General features: G+C 43.5%; 1 protein-coding gene across 1 annotated transcript; it reads right to left on the bottom strand.

Annotated features, from left to right (window-relative positions):
* Window positions 1-739: 739 nt before the first annotated feature.
* On the bottom strand, window positions 740-16,798 carry LOC308130642 (semaphorin-3F-like). The gene is made up of 18 exons (XM_080497054.1): window positions 16,337-16,798; window positions 14,337-14,473; window positions 9,599-9,759; window positions 9,394-9,456; window positions 9,160-9,279; window positions 8,857-8,950; window positions 7,497-7,616; window positions 7,226-7,371; window positions 5,907-6,021; window positions 5,737-5,806; window positions 5,464-5,608; window positions 5,121-5,343; window positions 4,949-5,037; window positions 4,812-4,853; window positions 4,552-4,709; window positions 3,449-3,516; window positions 3,228-3,355; window positions 740-1,952 (listed from the first exon to the last, which is right to left on the bottom strand). Exons 2-18 carry the CDS (start codon window positions 14,446-14,448, stop codon window positions 1,575-1,577), a joined length of 2,232 nt encoding a protein of 743 aa, XP_080353180.1. The 5' UTR covers window positions 14,449-14,473; window positions 16,337-16,798; the 3' UTR covers window positions 740-1,574.
* Window positions 16,799-18,454: the final 1,656 nt, after the last annotated feature.

Genomic DNA, 18,454 nt, shown 5'->3' with positions numbered 1-18,454 from the left:
TTATTCAGAGTACAGTGTTGTACTCTGGTTATTCAGTACAGAGTACATCATGTGGGGGGGGGGGGGGGGGGGGGGGGTGATGCTTTTATGTCAAGTGACCTCAAATTAGTTTCTCAGAGCTCTTTAAAGTTCACGACGTTCCAGCAGGAAATTCAGGGTTAAACAGAGTTCAGGCCTGTTTTTTTTCCACTCAGACGTTGAATCTCCTCCTCCGTCTGTCCTTTTCACAGACGTTCAGCTGTGACTTAAATTTTAACCGTTTATATTTTGTTACGTATTGCCATCTTCTGTTAATATGTCTCACTGCATTTCAATGAACAAAGTCAAAAAGGCAATTTTAGCTTACGCAATCATTCAGTAAAATGTGTTACTTGAAACGGTGAAGCTTCAATTTGACTTGGCTGAATGCATTCGGTAGATTAATTGTGTTTGAGGATGAACCAGTCATTTGCAATAGGTTGGAAGAATTGTGATTGCGGCAGATTAGGTCACTTACCCGATAAAGCAAGCTGAAATATTGTATTTGTAAAAAAACAAACTGTGAATTTAATTTGCTAAATAAAATAATTACACATGAAGCTGACTAAAATTGGAAAGAATTCTGTATTGTTAGAATATTTTCTTTTTTTTAGAGCTTTTCAGGGTCTGTTTCATCTGCAAAACAACGGATTTTGAAAAATCTGCAAATCCAGTTTAGTGATAAAATGTCCCCTCCCCCAAAGACCATACTAAATCCGAGCCAGTTTCATTCCCATTTTTATAACATATTGTACAAAAAAAAAAAAAAAAAAAAACCATCAATTTCCTGTATGATTTTCTCACATCTGTGCAAAGAACCCAAATTCCCTCGGACAACACCACCGACAAAGTGCATCACTGGAAGAACACTGTAACGCTATACACATCTTCAATACTCACATACTGTAGGTCACCAAAGCACAGGACAGTAAGGGAGTCATTGTACGACAACATCCAATGGAATTAGCTTAACAGAATACGTTACACCTTACAAACATCATGACGCACTAAAAATGGAACGACAGTAAAATATACAGCTTGCAACAAACGGACAGTACGCATGCAAAATATGCATCTTTTTCGTTATCTTCATACAAGAGTAATCCAATGACAATATATATTATATTCACAATTAATATATTACATTTCTGTTTCAAGATACTTAAAAGAGACCATACCTGTGTTTTTGCACATTGTTGCCCACTAACTTATACGATGCATTCATTTTACATCAATGTCAGCCCTTAAAAAAAACACAAAAACAACATAATCCAAGGTTTGTGTGAAATATGTGATTGATCCCAGTGTGCAGTCAATATAGTAGCATGACAGTTGCATCGTTGTAGAAATGTTTTTGTCGTCATCAGTAGTGTAAATATATATTTTAAAATATATTCATACTGGGCTGACATTCGTAGAAACATGGACATGGCACGGGGGACAGAATCGTCCCGTCTAACGAATGGAAGTGACGCCCCAAAAACACGGGTCAAAACTAAAAGTCCACCGGAAAGTCTCAAACAGGGTGATCGTGGACGGCGGCGGCGGCGGCGGCTCTAGCCGAGGCCCTGGTTCTGGCTCTCCGTGTGTCTGCGGCTGGTGCGCTTACGCAGCTGCTGCTGTTTGGGGTTCAGCTGTTCCCAGTAGGACTGGCAGTACTGGTTGATCAGTCTGATCTCGGGCGGGAACGGCGTGGAGACGAAGGTGGACTGCGGGTAAGACCCCGCCTGCCGCGTCTTGGGCTCCTCGTCCTCGTCCCGGGCGGTGAGGGCCAGCACGATGTCCCGGTCCAGGATGCGCAGCGCCACGCGGGCCACCGTGTGTTTGAAGTTGTTTTCCGTGGCGAGGCAGTGGTAGAGCCCCGCGTCCGACTGGTTGAGAGACTTGAGGAGGATCCCGTGGTTCGTCTTCAGAACTCCCGCCACGCGGTTCAGCTGCGGACGGTAAAATGTGCGTCGGTATTTTGGAATCCATTCAATCAGTTCGTCCTTCATTCACACAATTCATGTTAAAGTTGTGGACAGTGGAGGAAGTTGCAAATTACAAATATTCACATTACTGTTATTAAGCAGTATTTTGGGCGACGTGAGTTTTTAGCATAATGCAAGTTGGGGTTTTTTTAAGTTCTCCAAAAACTTCAAGCTTTATAGGACAAAAACAGTAAATCATAAAGTGATTTAAACACTTATAGGTCAGTATATAACACAATGTGTCATTTATGCATGACAATATGTTAAAAAGCACTACACGACTAAAACCAGAGTCTATCAACAAATATTGAGTACAAATATCCTACTATATAATGTGTAATTAATAAGAACCCTTTATCTAGAAAGTGACTATGTCTGGGAAAGTACAATTTATGTGACGTATCTTACTTTTACAATAAATTAAAATGCCCTCAATTTCAAATATTTTAACTTTCAAATAATGTGTTTTTTTCTTTTAACCTAAATCTTTCCTGCTTTAAAGCTAAAAACCTTCACGAACCAAACTGCCGAAATGTCTTTTATATACTCGATTTTTTTTGAGGGGTGTGTGTGTGTGTGTGAAATGTGCTCTGATCTGATGATGCAATACAAATGACTGTTGTTGACAATAACTTAAAAGTAGTGGCTCGCCGTTAACTTAAAAAAAAAAAATGCTGTGAAATACAAAATAATAAAGGATTTCAGTTTGGACTGATGATTAGGGAGAGTGGATATTATTTATTATGTTATTCTTATAAGTTAGCAAAATCCTTCAGTTTGTTTTCCTTTTGTTGTACAAATTCTAGCGTATTGACAGTATTTATAGGAAAGAGAATTAAGCCATTGGTTTCAGTTTATTCCTTTTCTCAGTCAGTTCGTGTAAACACTGCCGTTTGTATATTCTGTGTTGAATAATGACCAGAAATGAACCATTAATTCAGTCGTGATGAGGAGTGATAACCACTCCACTGCCGCAAAAACCCCAAGAAAGCAAGACTTTCAGGAAATATATTAAGTTGCTTTCTTGCTGATTGGAGTGGAAACAACAAATCCCTTGAGATGAGCCTTTCATTCAGTATAAAACAAGGAACAACAGGAGCCCCGTGTGCAGTGGAGAGACGCGATAAACGCATCGATTTTCCTTCCCTTTCATCCTTCAGAGGGGAAACGGAGGCAGTCCCACAAGCGTCAAGCCGATACGTTACATTTTTTGAAAGCAATCGATTTCCTCTCGCTCACCACTTTTCTCTTTCCCTCCCGCTGGAAAAGCCACTTGACGGTGGCCTGGGGAGAGCGAGGCTGACACTCCAGGAAGGTGCTGCTGCCCTCCACCCCGAACTGCACCGTCTCCCTCAGACGCTTCTCCACTGAGCACCGGCAAAGAGACAAAGTGTCAGAATACACGTGTCTCAACGGGCGCAGCAAACTAACATTAAAAAAAGAAAGAAAGAAAGAAAGACCTTTGGCGTTGAAGCCTCGGCACTGCCTCAGTGGATCGCCGTGTTTCACATCCTGTCTTCTGCTCCTCCTGAGACACAAATTAGACTTTTAAGAATAATAATAATAATAATAATAATAATAATAATAATAAAAATAAACACGTTTGAAAGCAAAGCCACAAAGTGTTTCTTGATTATTTTAAAGGCAGACAACCAAAAAGAAAGACATTTTCAAAGTGTTTTTCTCGGATTGATTTGGATATTAAGGTCATTTCCTTGAAAGAAAAAGGTGCAGGATGTTAAATTGAAGTAATGTCGGGTATGTTGGGCTTTTCTATTTTCTCTATAAAAGCACATTGGAATGACTGTAATGTATTAAAAAAGAACATTTTTTTTCAAAAAAAAAAAAAAAAAAAGGAAAAGTCAGGACAAAAAACAAAACAAAACAAAAATACTAATAATAATTGAAGTAATGCCACTATTCTGCATTAGGTGGCAGTATTGAGTCACTGTTGTCGGTCCACTGCTTTGGAATGACTGAGACTGTTTGTTCTGATTTGGTAACTGATTAAGAGCTCCAGCTTCTGTTGTGCATACCATTTCATTTTCTATCTTTCCTGTTAGAAGGAGGACAAACTCGACGGACCTTCTCAGTTCTCACTGTTATTAAAAAAAGCCGTATGTGTCCATGCTTTGATATTCTGCTTTTGCTCTGCAGTGTTTAGGTTGTTGCATTTCTTTTCACTGATAATAGCAATTCAATCTGAAAGGTAGAACCACGATTACTACCCAAACGGCAATACCATCATCAAGACCGTTGTTCTCTACTAGTAGTTTTTTTTTTGTTTATTTTTAATGGAAACTGAGTAATAAAAACAAAAAATTGCATACTGCACCTTTAAAGAAAACAACCTTCCTATCCTCTGCATTTAATCTTGTAATTATTAATTTGGACCTCGGGCGAGGTTGAAGGAATCCAACCACTCAGCGTTCCGCTTTCTTTTCAAGTGGTTCAAAATGATCACACGCCGGTCGCCAGCAAAGCGAAACTAATTGAAAACCACAACTCACTCCTACTCCCTTTTAAAAAGGTCTTTAAAACCCAGACGTGAGACAGCCCCCACCTTTTGGTGGACGGCGTGAAGGCGGAGCAGCTCTCTCCGTCCCAGGCGCAGTAGGGGTCCCGGGCCAGGCAGCAGTCCGAGCAGGCCCGGCCGTACACGCCACAGCGGTGCAGCGACACTTGGGTCAACCCGGCGTCGGAGGACACGTACAGCTGTTGCTGCAGAGACGTGAGCAAAACAGAACCGTGAGGTATCCATTTTAATACACGCCGGGAAATGCAAGTCAGTCAGAGCCGAGTTTGGAAAGTTTGACCCCTTACTCTTTTAGATGATATCTTCATTGTTTTGACAGGAGCTCTGCTCTATAAATACATTAAAAGAGAGAGAAACGAAGTTTTTCAGACTTCAACGCTCATGATCAAGGCATTGTAGATTCAGAAGAGACATTTTGACATACCCGAAAAACTTCCACTTCCTCCAGCGTCAATTCCTCAAAGCTGGTCGGATCCTTGGGCAACACTATGACTTTTTGCACCGTCCCCCGATCTGGACACAAGAGTTACATGAATCGCCTGGGATTTCCTTGAACGACGACGGCGGTTTCCAATTGCGTCGGACATCGTCCTCACCCGTCCCCAGGAAGAGCACCTCGTAGCGTCCGTCCACGGCGTCCACCTGGTCCACCACCAGGGCCGTGAAGCGGTAGTCCACGCCGGTTCTCACCACCAGGGGGCGGCGGTGGATCGGGTAAACCGGGTGAATCATGAGTGGGTGGGCTCTGATGAAATTCACTGCCTCGTCTGAAAAGTTCTTGGACGAGCGGATTCCTGGAGTGAAGGTGCCTCCTGGACACTGGAGGAAGACGTTCAGCTTTAATCACCAGCTTACTTCAAATATATATATATATATATATAATAACATGTGTGCCGTTAATTCTACTGAATCGCTGCAGAATACGCGAGTGAAACCTACCGTTCCAGGCCGTGGGTAGGGAATTTTTCCAGTGTATTCCGTCCACTGGTAATTATGGCCGTGTTTGTGGGCGAACGGTCCGTTGAAGACGTTGCGAATGTCAGCCATGGAGTACACGCAGACTGCTGAGCCCTTGAACACAGAGCTTCAGCGCAGACAGACAATTAGGTAAGACGGCTTTCACCCAACCCATGAAATAAAAGCATGAATTAGAAGGGGAAAAAAAAAAAACAACTGAGGTAATGAGTTTGTGTGAAGTGTGAACTGCCTCACCCCGCGGTGGTGAAGAGAGCGTACACCATGGGGTTCCGCTCGTCCTGCGTCGGCTGGATGAACACGTCGCCTGGAAGAGGGACGGCGGCGCGGGTCAATAACACAATCAGCGGGCGCGTTTGCGATTAAGGCGCGATCGGTCCCGGACAGATTATTCGGTGTGACTTTACGTAGTTCATCAAAGCGGGTCTCCACTCCGTCTTCGCCGATCACCGAGCAGATAAGGCGGGCCTTCAGGAACGTGGTCCAGCGGTTCACCAGCGACTTCTGCCCTCCTTCATCATTCTGGACAGGAAGGGAAAGTAGGTCGTTATTCAATAAGCGCAACCCGTTTCTTTTAGCGTCACAAGGTAAAGCTGCACACACCGATCAGCCGCAACATTACGACCACCCGGTATTGTGTGGGTCCGTCTTTGTGATGTTCTAATAATCGACCGGTTTTAACTTCTGCAAGCAGTGAGCAACTTCCTAAATCAAAAACATCCTGTTTGCAAGCTCTGAATGTGTTATAAAAGGTACAAATTATATGAAAAACATGTTTTTAATTTAGTGTAAATACATGACTGCAGTTGGAGGCCACCACTAATTTCAAATTGAAAGCCTCTGGCAAACTCATTTATCCTTGTTTTGATTTAAGGACCTCATACAGAACATTTTGACCTCAAATGGCAAACTAAACTATAAATAACAAACTCCAAATGTCAGCTCTGCAGACGGATGAGAACATCATGACAAAGTCCGCAGTTAAATTCAATATTTTTATTTAACTGAAAACAAGTTGAAACATTCAAAAGGCAAATACGTCATTTTAACGTGAAGCCATTTTCGAAGCAAAACAGTGAAACGTCCACAAACCTAAATGTTCTCCGTGAGCAGCCAATAATGTTTCGTTTTAATTCTGTTGGATGCAAAATTAAAACCAACTTAACTTTGTTGTACCGTCTGGCTATCCTCCTACACTGTCAACCCCTGAGCTTCACAACAGCACTATTGAAACTGCAAATACTTTGGCACGCCGGAATACTCCACTGACGTGCGCGAGTCCTAATTTCCAATTAATATTTAAACACGCAGTGTCCAATACACTGGGGCACACATTTCCAATACATCCAGACGTGTCACCTTAAGTCAGGGTGTCAAAAACTGTTTTCTCCTTCTTGGGAGGAACGCCTGGCCAGCAAATAAAAGTTTCCCCCCCCCGAGGCACTTTCTGTTCCTCCACCCGCAAAAGCTGCAGTTGTGGAGAAGTTCTGACCCAGTGGTTAAATCCATCAGTTTCACCCCTGTGAAACTTGCTCAAGTTGCTTTTTCCTCCCCCATTTCTCTGCGTCCGACACATACAATTTGAGTCTAAATGCTCACTTGCAGCCTGATATGTCCCGCCCACTTGCACCGCGGGATGATGATAAGCAGTTTTGCTCAGTTCACCTGTCAAGTGTTCATAATGACACGGCTGATCTGTGTGCGTTCCCCCACCGGTCGGGCTTACCAGACACACTCGTCCCACCCGGGCCAAGACGGTGGGGCTGGCCCCGCCGCTGGAGTCTAGACTCTTCTCACGGAAGAAGAAGTAGAGTTTGTCGTCATTCTTTTCCGCACTGTCAGGGATCTGCTGGATCTGAATAAACACCGGCTCTGCAGGATGGAAACGGATCAAGCGGGGAAGGGATTGAGGCAAGTGGTTGTCAAATAAAATGAGAGGAACCGTAACCTGCAATCACTGCGCAGGCAGCCGCTGCCTCACACCCGCACTTACTCACCGTTGAGCCACCTGGAGTCGTACTGCTCCGTCCTGATGGCCGTCCTCCCTCCCATGGTCCTGAACAGGGCGGCGTCTGTGCTCATGAAGTCGATATGGACGCCCGCGTAGAGGTTGCTGTCTGCGGAGACGGGCGCGATAAGAGAACCGAAACGTGAAACTTCATAACGCAGGAATTTGAAAGTAATTTTGTGGGGGGGGTGGGGTTCACCCTTAAATCATCAGTCCTGGTCCTGGAGGGCAACTGCTTTAGATGTCTGCGGTGTGTCGGTGCACCAAGGCACTCGAATCCAATGAAAATGTCACAATTAACTCCGCTGAAGGCCCGATAACAACTGCTTCATTGCAAACAGGTGTGTGCCGGGAAGAGGGAGACGTCTTAAAACAGGTATGAACAACTGGAGGACGGCACGCCTCATGTGGGTCACGCCATTTGTAAAAAATGTTTATCAATTATAGGCCTGGCAGGCGACGGAGAGGAGGGTCAGCTATCTCTTGTAAATTTTGTGATACTTACTAGACCATTAAATGCATTGCGACAGGTATGAAATGCTTTTGTACTACCGTCACTAAATGCTCTTGTTTGCCTGGACCTGCCCAATTTTCACATCCTGGTGAGGTTTTGGTTACAAATACAATACAGTTTTTATTGCTTTTCAAAGGACTACGACAAAGAAATGCTCTTATTCAAAGTTAACCTTGACGTAAGTTGAGTAAACTTCAAAGTATCAAAGCTGAAACATGATGCATCGGTCTTCTTTTTGTAAATTAAGAGACATACAGGTAACTCCATCCATTTAAAAAAAAAAATACTGTTTAGCTCATGGTGGCCAAGGAGACAAGAGGTAAGGACATTTTTATACAAACCAAATCACTTTGAATGTTTCTTTGACTGTGAGAAGAGACTGGAAACACTTTGAGAGTGCTGCACTGCAAATTATTTGGCCCTGGCTAAGATTTAAAGTCTTATTTTAAGACATTACACATAATTTGGCTTGTTTTAAAGGTTTATTTATTTGTTTTTAATCCTTTATTTGACAGTACAATCCTATTCTAGTTAAATTTAAAAGTTAAAAGTCACGTTTACTTGCTGCATGGACAGATCAGATATTTTCACTATTTTTAAGTCATTTTCTTCTCAAATTTAATCTTTATATCTTGTGTTTGGGCTCCCGTTTTTTGCAATGTCCCCACTACACCACTGCATGTTCTTGGTCTCAATGCGGCTCCCTTGTAGAAGAATGGAAGTGTTTGCAGCTTTCGCAATCATCAAAGTTGCCCAATCTGATCTTCAACACAGGAGCAAAGACCCTCCAGGAACCAGGATTCAACGGCACAGCGGCGAGTGACGGCGGCCTTACGGATCAAAACTGCAACGTTCTCCTGTTTGGGATCGTAGGAACATTTTCCCTTCCCCGAGTCCACGTACCCAGGGACCAGCCTGAACAGGTAGTCCTGCAGAAGCAAATTAGACACGGAGGGTGTGTTAAAAATAGAACTGCTAAGACGTCACAAGGGAGCATTGGTGGGGGGGGGAAATCATAAACAAATCAGTGTCCCAGTTTGTAGTCCTGAAATATTTAGCAGAACAGCGCTTTACAGGTCTACTGCTGGAGGAGTTTGCTGTACATCCCACCCGAGGGCATGCGAAATGTCTTGCTCACCTCTGCCCTCCAGCCTCTGTTGATGAATGTGCAGATGGGCTGGTACGCCCCCGTCCCACAGGTGTAGAGGTGGGTGCGGTTCCACGGCTCTATCAGCCGCACGAAGTTGGCACATTCACCCTGGACAAAACAAGAGTGACTCAAAAAACATTGTTGAAAGCCGAAAGGAATTTGATTTTTCTTTTCTTTTCTTTCCCTCCACTGAAAGGACAGGATGCAAACGCGTGATCTCACCTGTTTTCCTTTTCCCGTCATCTGGCATTCGCCCTTTCTCTTAGCAGACGCTGGCCAGTGGATCTGCTTTTTCAAAAAAGGCACAAACACGCCAAGATGCTGAATTATTAGGGGGCCGTTGTACTTGGGAGACTTAATACCACGGCCTGAATAGCAGACTGGATTTAGGGAAAAAAAAAAACAAGCTGCTGGAATGCGTACGCACAATGAGCGGCTCCTTGTTGACATTGTGCATATCCAGAGCCACCAGGTACTCGCGGCTCCCCAAGTACAGACGGCCCTGATCCTGATCCATGAGGAGGATACGGTAATCGCTGGTGTTGAAGGAGAAGCTGAAGGGCCGTGCTGCCCTGGTGTCCATGAGTTCTGTGTGGAGAGTGTTGCAATGGTTACCAAAAAAGAAAAAAAAGAAAAGCCACCCACATATAAACCTTTTGAAAAAAAAACAACCCAGGAAAGCAAAGATGTAAAAATGTGTTCGCATTATCCCCTTTATGACTTTTACATGTTTCATTAGTGACTCGGATGAACTTGTGCTCTCTCAAACAACACATTTCTCACTCCTCCACCGCAAAATGTGTGTCACTGATTAAATATGACTCGACTTCGAACATTTAAAGAAACATATTCGCTTTTAAGATCTTAATATTTCATGTGTCCTGACTGGCTGATTGAGTTTAAGGCACTCCGTGACTCGCGGAGCTAAGACGAGAAAAAAAAAAAAAGCGAGTCCCCGAGGAAACACGGTGAGCGAAACTCGCAGCTAATTCTTAAGATCAGGTTTGTGCGCAGCGGAGCGTGACCTGTTAAGACATGCTGCGGTGGAAAATGTTTCTACCTTTCTTTTTTTTAGGGGGGGGTTCTTCTGAAAGCTTTGATTGAACAATTTTCATCTGCTGCGAGACGAATGGACTCGGCGCAGGCCTTTTGTTTCCACTCGTGCAGCCAAGGAGTCACCGCGTCGCTTCAAACGCAGACACGCACAACACACATCTGCGGCATGTGCACAATATTGACCATATGTCACCGCCGGGGACGCGGCGGAGGCATGTTAAAGACAGCAGGCTTATGTAATGACAAATGTTCAGAGGGACCCTTCAGAAGCGGGCTTACAGGGATTCAAGAGGAAGCGCAATCTTTATTTACATCAAAGTGCCTGCCACCTTCCTTTTGAGGCCACCGCTAACAGGAAGCAGTCAAGGTGCCACGAAAATTAAAAATAAGCGATGCAATCGGATCTCCGGCCGACGCGCAGACGGAGCCGGCGAGATGGGACGAGGTCCGGTTCTGTTTTCCGGGCGGCGGTAAACAAAAGATAACAGGCCGCTGGTCGAGCTCCACCGGGCCATGGTGAATTCACAGAAGAGGCTAAATGTGGAAACGCCACACCCCTACACATGTCTCCATTCTCCCAAAATAGCAAACAATGTCCTGCCATCATCTGGTAAACATTCAGCAAACACTTATCCCCTAACAACATACTGACACTGATAGGAAAACAGTGGGAAGGACACTAGCAATTCCAGTGCAGCTGGGCCGCTACGACTCCTCGTGTTGCAACCCGACAACATATTGTCACTCGGGCACTAATGACTGCTGCCATTTAGTCCCGGACTTATCTACAGTGTGGAACCCCGCTGGTGACAGCAGCGCGAGGGCACGAGTATCTCCAACATGGCTTCAATTACGCCGCACCTTTTGCTCTCGAGCAATGCTGACTAATTCTATCCAACCAGCTTCAGTCAGGCCCTTTTTCAAGTGAAGGTAACACACACACACACACACACACACACACACAGAGCCTCCCAGCGGCTGAGGAAACAATACAGGAACCCCCGTCCTCTGTGGGCCTCCTGCACCCCAGAGTGTCACTTATTCGTTCAGAAGAGTCACATGTCCTCCAGCCGCCCCGAAAAGCCTCCTCCGCAGGCGCCTCCGGGAACAAAGAGGCTCGCTGTCACAAACAATGAACAATAAATCCTCGGAGTGGCAGAAAACAGTCGGGAGAGTAAATCCAACTTTTCTCCTTCTTGTTTGGTATTGGGGGGGGGGGGGGGGGGTGGGACACGGGGGGATGATTGAATCTACTTCATCTGCAAGTTCTTTACTTGCAATTTATAAATCAACGCCTCGCAGCTGCCCCTGAACTCTCTCCTGGCTCCGGCGTACCAATATGTCATGACGAGCTCCGTGCAGATGTAAATTCTTTCATTCGAAAGGCTCAAGATCAAGACCAGACTTGTCTAATTAGTCAGGCTGTTACTTTTTTCACTCTCCCCGCTGCGAAATACACACATAAGCTGTTTACTGCGATGGGGGATTAGTGTTAAAGGTCACATTAAAAAAAAAAAAAAAAAAAATGCTGAGCAATTACCCGCCCGAGCCTTTAAATGGAACCGTCTCGTACGCAACAGCACGCAGACAGACGTCTTGTGCCTTGCAAAATCAAGTTTCACTTCTAACACGAGCTGCGTGTCGACTCCAACTTGCCGGCTGCCGTCGACCGCAAGATCACATGATCGGCTCACATCTAATCTGCTTCAGATGGCTTTGCTTGAAATTGTGCAAAAATCGCCGCGAGAAATCACGGCACTTTGAATGTTTTTCCTTTATGATAAAGGAAAAACAAACATTTCAGCAGCTGCCTGGACCTGACCTGCAACCCAAGCGTTTATTTTTTGTTTTGTTTTGTTTTTTTCTTCTAATCTCTGCTGCACATGAAAGCGCTCAGGAATGTTTCAAATCTGATTCACACCTCTAATTCTCACCTACGCGTCCTCAAAGCGCATGACGTGCCTCCCTGAGCAAATGGAAGTGACAACATGACAGGGATGGAGCAATGACTGTAATCATCCCCAATTGTTTCGATCGAAAGGTGTCATCCACATATTTGGAACGCGAATCTCTAGCATTAAGAGTTTTAATGGGCAACAGGCGGCAGGCATGGGGAAAATCCCAAATGCCAAAGAACTAAAACACAAAAAAAACAACAAAAAAAACCCTCTTCACTCCCCATCTTGAATTTACCCCTCGCGGCATTATCACTCCTAACTATCATTGTGCTGCTGTGATCACATTTCAGGTGTTTCCTCCTCGTGTCATGCCATCAGACTTTAAAAAAAACACAGGAGGACTGACAGGTCAGATTATAGTGCGTGTGGGTTTTAGGGCGTAGGTTGGGGGGGGGGGGGGGGGGGGGGGGGTAGAAACTTGGTCGAAGGGCACAAGCAGCAAACCAACCACACGTAATATCCACCTTTTGTTTTCAGTGTCGCACTGTTTGACATGCAGCAGGAAATACGCTCTTTACATATGTATGAAAAAGGAAACATACCCGCAGGCTCGGGTGCGTCTGCGAGCGCGAGCGACTTAGCAGTGCAAAACCCAACGAGTAACGTAAACTATTAGGATAATCCCTCCTGTCAGAGGAGGTTTAGTTCATCAGAATGAAATCCAGTGTTGGGAATAACTGTAGTTGCAGGCCGGTCACCATTTTTTAGTAACAAGGGAGGAAAAAAAACAACAATAAACAAAGTGAAAAAAATGCCAAATTCTTTTTTCCCCCCCGTTATTGTACTTCTACTTCCATGATTGTTTTCTCAGGTATGTACTATCACTCATACTTCATCATGTGATCTACTTCACTACTTTTATAATCCTGAATCCATACTGTGGAAACACATTTGAAGTAGTATTCCTCTGCATGTTTTTAGCCAATAACTTCGTTCTTCAGAGAAAATGCATCTTTCACATCTACATTAGTTCACAGAACTGAGTGACGTGGTGTAATTTTATATATTTCATTGCTTTCTGGAGAAATGTGCAAGAAAGTACTTGGATCCTTGATCCAAACTGAACTAAACGCTGGCTAACAATGCCATAAAACATATATACACGCCCACATTCAGTGGTTTCTGAGCACTTGAGTATTTTTAACAACAGCAACTTTACACGTAAAAGGCTATTAACGCAGCGATAAAAATCAATGTTGCACATAGATGCGTATATAAACCGCATTTGTGTAAAACACGCCTTTATTTTCTCCAAACACCGACATCACTGCACCATCGATAATCCTCGTCCAGCAGCAGCTTCCAGAAGCATCTGTGAATTTGTTCCTCAATTCTGGCCGTCGATTGGCTTTCTGTGTTCCGTACGACACCTCAACAGTTTCTCAGCTTTTCTCCTAATTCCTCACAGATTTCTCCGACACACTCCGAACTCTTTATTCTGCTTTTTTTCTGTTGACCGCTCCATATCGTTACCCTTTTTTCCTTTCGGTGCCATCGTGGTTGCATTTTCAGTGAAATATGCCAGGAACGGAGGTTTTTCGGTGGAACTGTAGCAGCATTCTGTTGTCACACAGTGACATTTAGTGGTGTCAGATGGTATGTATAGTTCCGTATTGATGACTATGTAAGCCATTTGTTAATAATAGTTGCAGGCTCAGGAAACTACAAAAATAAGTATGACTTATTGTCCAAAAAAACGCTTAAATATTATGAACTTGGTGATGCAGTAAGAATCACATAAGTTTGAAAAGGATTTTTACTCACAATTTTGACATTTATGAGAAAACTTGGCGAACCGAAAAACCGATGTCTCTCGCTTTCCAGCTTCGAAGGCTCTTATCTAATAATTCACTATTTCACTCAACTCCTTTTCTCAACGCCAACTTGGTCCCTGTTGTTTTCACATCTTTCGTGTTTCTGCCACAACTCCAGCTTCAACTCACGGTTCCTAAATGAACATTAGCTGCCCATTACAAGACTTCTCTGCATGTTTGCAGTTAATCTGGGCTCTTGCATGACATTTTAGATGATAGAGCATCTCCCTCCAACTCACTGAGTGTAATTTCAAGCCCTTAATAAAAGTAATTCCAAAACTTTGTGCTGTCGCGGAGTCGTAACCGTCAGTGACGAGTGCAACAATGATGGACTCACCTTTGAAGGAGAGGCGAACCCTGGGCGCCGACTGCTGCAGGCCCGAGCCTCTGTAAACACACAAGGCCAACAGGAGGAGTTGGGCTCCAGATGCTGTCATGGTAACCGTCATGCAGGTAGCCCACAGAGATCTAAATCTGGACGAAAGAAGAAAGAGGAATGAACTATTATTATAGAGTGCCCCATGAGAAATATGAGACAGAAAAAGAAGGACGGACAGATACTCTGTCTGTCTCTCTCTCTCTCTCTCTGATCTCTGTGATCAGAAGTTTGGCCTGCAGCCTTCCGAGACAGGACGTATAGTTTCGCAGGAGAGAACAACGTCCAAATCTTCACACCTGCTCTGGAAACTATGACAGCCCTATTATTTATTTAAAGTGTAAACGTAGCGAGGTATGTGTCGAGCCTGTATAATGGTACTTGCAGCTCTTTGGAAAAAAAAAGTCTGGCATCTTCATCTTGTACATCTTACTAAACGTGACACGCTTTCTTATACCTCGATTTTGTCCACGTTTTTTTTTTCCTTTCTTCCCATCGAAAGCAGTATAAAAGGGGAATAACATAATAAAGGCGCCCATCAATGATTCCCTCTTGGCTCTCCTGCTGTCTTTCAACAAAGCATGTCGACGCACTCACAGAAGTTGACGAGTGAAATACACGACACTTCAAAGAAAACAGGTAGTCCTCGCTGAAACGATTCCTGACAGTTTAGGGGTGTTGAAACGTGGTCCAACTGTTAGACCTTAACTCAAGCATTCATTATGCATCTGCACTTTGCTGGAGAGAATCCCATATAAATTATGAATACTAAAAGCTGAGTCCATAACATCCATTAAATTGTCTCCCTGAAGGTGTGCTTCGCTCGGGCTATAAGCCATCCCACGGGCTTTTCTTTTTCTCATGACGTCCGCGTAGCAGAGGTCTCCAGGGCACAAGGTACAAGCCTGAAAAGGACTGCTTTTAGGAAGAGTGATTCATGGTGGAAAAAAAAAGGGGTGTGTGTAAATATGTGTGTGTGTGTGTTTCCACAAATTGTTTACAGTTTTTTTCCCCTTCATTTAATTTATGAGCTACATTTGATTTTGTTTTTAAAAACATCTTCCCATAAATTATTGATGTTCAGACCAGTGAATTCATAAACATTGAGGAATTTAAAGGAAAAGAGATGGGTGATATCTCACAGCCTCCTCGGCGTGATCATCTGATCACCAGGGGAGCCTGATTTCTATCCCCCCCCCCCCTTCTAACCAACACTGCAAATTAACTGCTAAAAATACATATGCACCAGGAGATTTGTATTCAAAATAGGGAGGAGACGTTTTCTTTAATGTCATGAGCAGCTAATTGTGGCCTCAAATTGAGAGCCAGGTAATAAAACAGCACAGTAAAACAGAAAAACATGCATATATACGCAGATCTTAAGAAAACAAGTGTTATTTGTTCATCAATTCTCATAATAAATCAGTCGAAGCACTGCCATGTCTATGGCTGAATGAATCAGGACTGAAAATGACTGAACATTTCATTTAGCCACCGAATATAAGATGAAAAAATAAAGACAAGTGGTTGGCATCTCTTGTGAAATATGTTTAAAAAAAAAAAAAAAAACCCATCCAAAAATCATAATCCAGGAAATATGTTTGGACCCATTATTTTACGCACGGAGGCGTTCTGAAGAGTGTGACGGCCTGATTCGGCGGCGTCTGGGTGGAGAACGGCTGAGAATGATTAAAGTGCTGCTGTAATAATACATGGTTTTCCTTAAAAAAAAGAAGAAGAACAAAATAATTACAGTATTTCAGTAACCTTGTCCTCTTCCAGCGGAGCGGCGCGGCGCGCGCTTACCTGTGAACTCAACATCCAGAAATAGGAACCGCACGAATGTGTGCGCACCGCCGCCGCGCTACAGAGTAACCAAACGGGAGTTAAAAGTTAAACCAAAGAGGGAGGGGTGGAAGGTGGAAGTTTAAAAAAAAAAAAAAAAAAAAAAAGGGTCCTACCTTTGATTTCTACCCCTCTTTCTGGACCTGCTGCGTTGCGCCTGCGAGCTCCCAAACTTGCGTGGATGTTACCGCGGCATTCCGCGCGTCGTGCGCCCTCGAAAAGCTGGAACTGGAAGAATTAAAAAAAAAAAAATCTCCCTCAGCGGCTATTGCGCACGCATTAAAACAATCCGTTTGCGAATTCCTCTTGAGAAAGAAAAGAAGAAGACGAAGGAGGAGGAAAGAACGCAAATCGGTCGCTCTTAATCTGCCTTCTAAGCAACCTTTTTTTTTTTCTTTTTAAAGAGGACACAAAAAAAAGTGATCCCTTGACGCGCTTAATCCACTCTTTTGCCTCCCTCCCAAAAAAATTTTATAAAGTTGAGGAATCAGCGAGGTGCGTTCAAATGCTTCTCCACGGATCCGGTGAGGAGAGTTTAGTGTGGATCTGCAAGGGAGAAATCGAGGGACCAGGTGCAGGTGTTGTTGGGAGGGGGGAGAGAGAGAGAGAGAAAGAGAGAGAGAGAGAGGGAGGGAGGGAGAGTCTACCCTGCTGTCCTCTCCCTTCTGTTCTGCCCCCACCCAGCCTCCCCTCTCCTGTTGGCCCACAGCAGCATTGGACCAAACCTCTTGGTACACCATATGGGTATGATTAACCCCGTCACTGCCGGCGCGAGCTCGACACTCCACTCCCATAAGTGTCAACTGTTACCCCCTGTGGCACTCCGATCATTTCCCTCCTTCGCTCCTTTCAGGGGGAATTCTTTACTGCGGTAATTATATGAAGAGGCTGCCGTCTGAAACATTTTTTCTCAGGCATCAGCAGAACCAAAAGACGATTGTTAGACATGATGAAGGGGCTGACATTTGCTATTAAATGAAATTGGTACTTGGGGATGAAAAAATAAATAAATCCTGGGAATGTGTTGTGTCCTATCTTGGTAATCTGTCAAAAGGAAAGGTTTAAAACAGAGAATAGTACTTGTTTGGTAATTAAATACTCACATTGTAATCAAATACATTTAAAACCCACCTGTTCACTTTGACTTTCAACACCACGTGGCAAAATGTTGACTTTCAATCTATATGGGTTTTACTCATCTTTTAGTGTATTTTATTCTGCCCATGTTTTTTTTATACCACTTTTAATTTGTTTGAACTGTGTTTGTTTTATTGTATTGTCTGTATATTTTACCTATTGTATGCGAGCGTGTGAACTGTGCACTTTAACATCTTATGTATTCATTGATCATCTCTTTGGTCCTCAGCGGTGTCTCTATAAATGAAGTTTTGAACTCAAATATAATTTTACCCATATTTAGGCAATATTTACACCATTTGATATAACTTGTTGCTTTTTGAATTGAGTTCACCCAATATTTGAATTCAAACCAATTTATTTGCAATTTCATAAATATCTTTTTTTTTTTTTTATATAACTCCTGGTTTATATGTTTTGGTTTATAAAACAAATTAACACAGGGTTATATTTATACACCTCATTGTTTGTCTTAGAAATCAAATATTGAAATACAAATGTTCTTAAAGTATTACTTTGAGTAGTTTTAAATTACCTTGAGTATTTTCAAGAGCATTCCTTTTTACTTGCTACTGATTCCAATTTAGGTAATGTAATAATTTGTCTGACTTAAGTACACGTTTGGACTCGTTTACGACGGAAGTTTAACAGGTTAGAATCCCACTTCCGGCCGGTCATCGCTGTGGGTCCTTGGGCAAGGCATAAACCTTGTGCCAAGTCAAACATCCTGGTGAGGCAACACCGGGAGGGCGCCGCCGAAACACAACACCACCCACAGTAAATGTACTTTACACCAAAATCACTGTTTGTGACGTACATAAGAGATAGTGAAGCTCCAGAGCTGCTGTATTTCCATGGCTGCTTCCTGCTGTTAGCTTTGGCTCAAACTGTTACTATTTCATTGACCTTTCTGTCAGATAGTAATTTTTTAATTGGTTTGTTGACTCAGTCTTCGAAGCACAGCAACATGGAAGATGTATGACATTAAGTAATATTTGAACAATACACCGTGAGTACATGAGAAAACTTGTTTAGCTTCGGAGCTGCTGTCTCTCTCGTTTCGACTGTCAGCGTTTGGATTAATTTTTTCACTAAAC

This window comes from Blennius ocellaris (genome assembly GCF_963422515.1).
Source record: "Blennius ocellaris genome assembly, chromosome: 5".
NCBI lineage: Eukaryota > Metazoa > Chordata > Actinopteri > Blenniiformes > Blenniidae > Blennius > Blennius ocellaris.
Note: the sequence above shows the minus strand (reverse complement) of the source record. Positions and strands in the feature narration are given on the sequence as shown.

Bases quoted from the DNA above. Each gene is read 5' to 3' on its own strand.
- LOC308130642 (XM_080497054.1), bottom strand. From the start codon at position 14,448: ATGACGGTTACCATGACAGCATCTGGAGCCCAACTCCTCCTGTTGGCC. The intron at 4,854-4,948 runs GTATGTCAAAAT...ATGTATTTATAG, and splicing joins AGGAAGTGGAAGTTTTTCGG to AGCAGAGCTCCTGTCAAAAC. The intron at 1,953-3,227 runs GTGAGCGAGAGG...TACCGTCCGCAG, and splicing joins GGGAGGGAAAGAGAAAAGTG to CTGAACCGCGTGGCGGGAGT.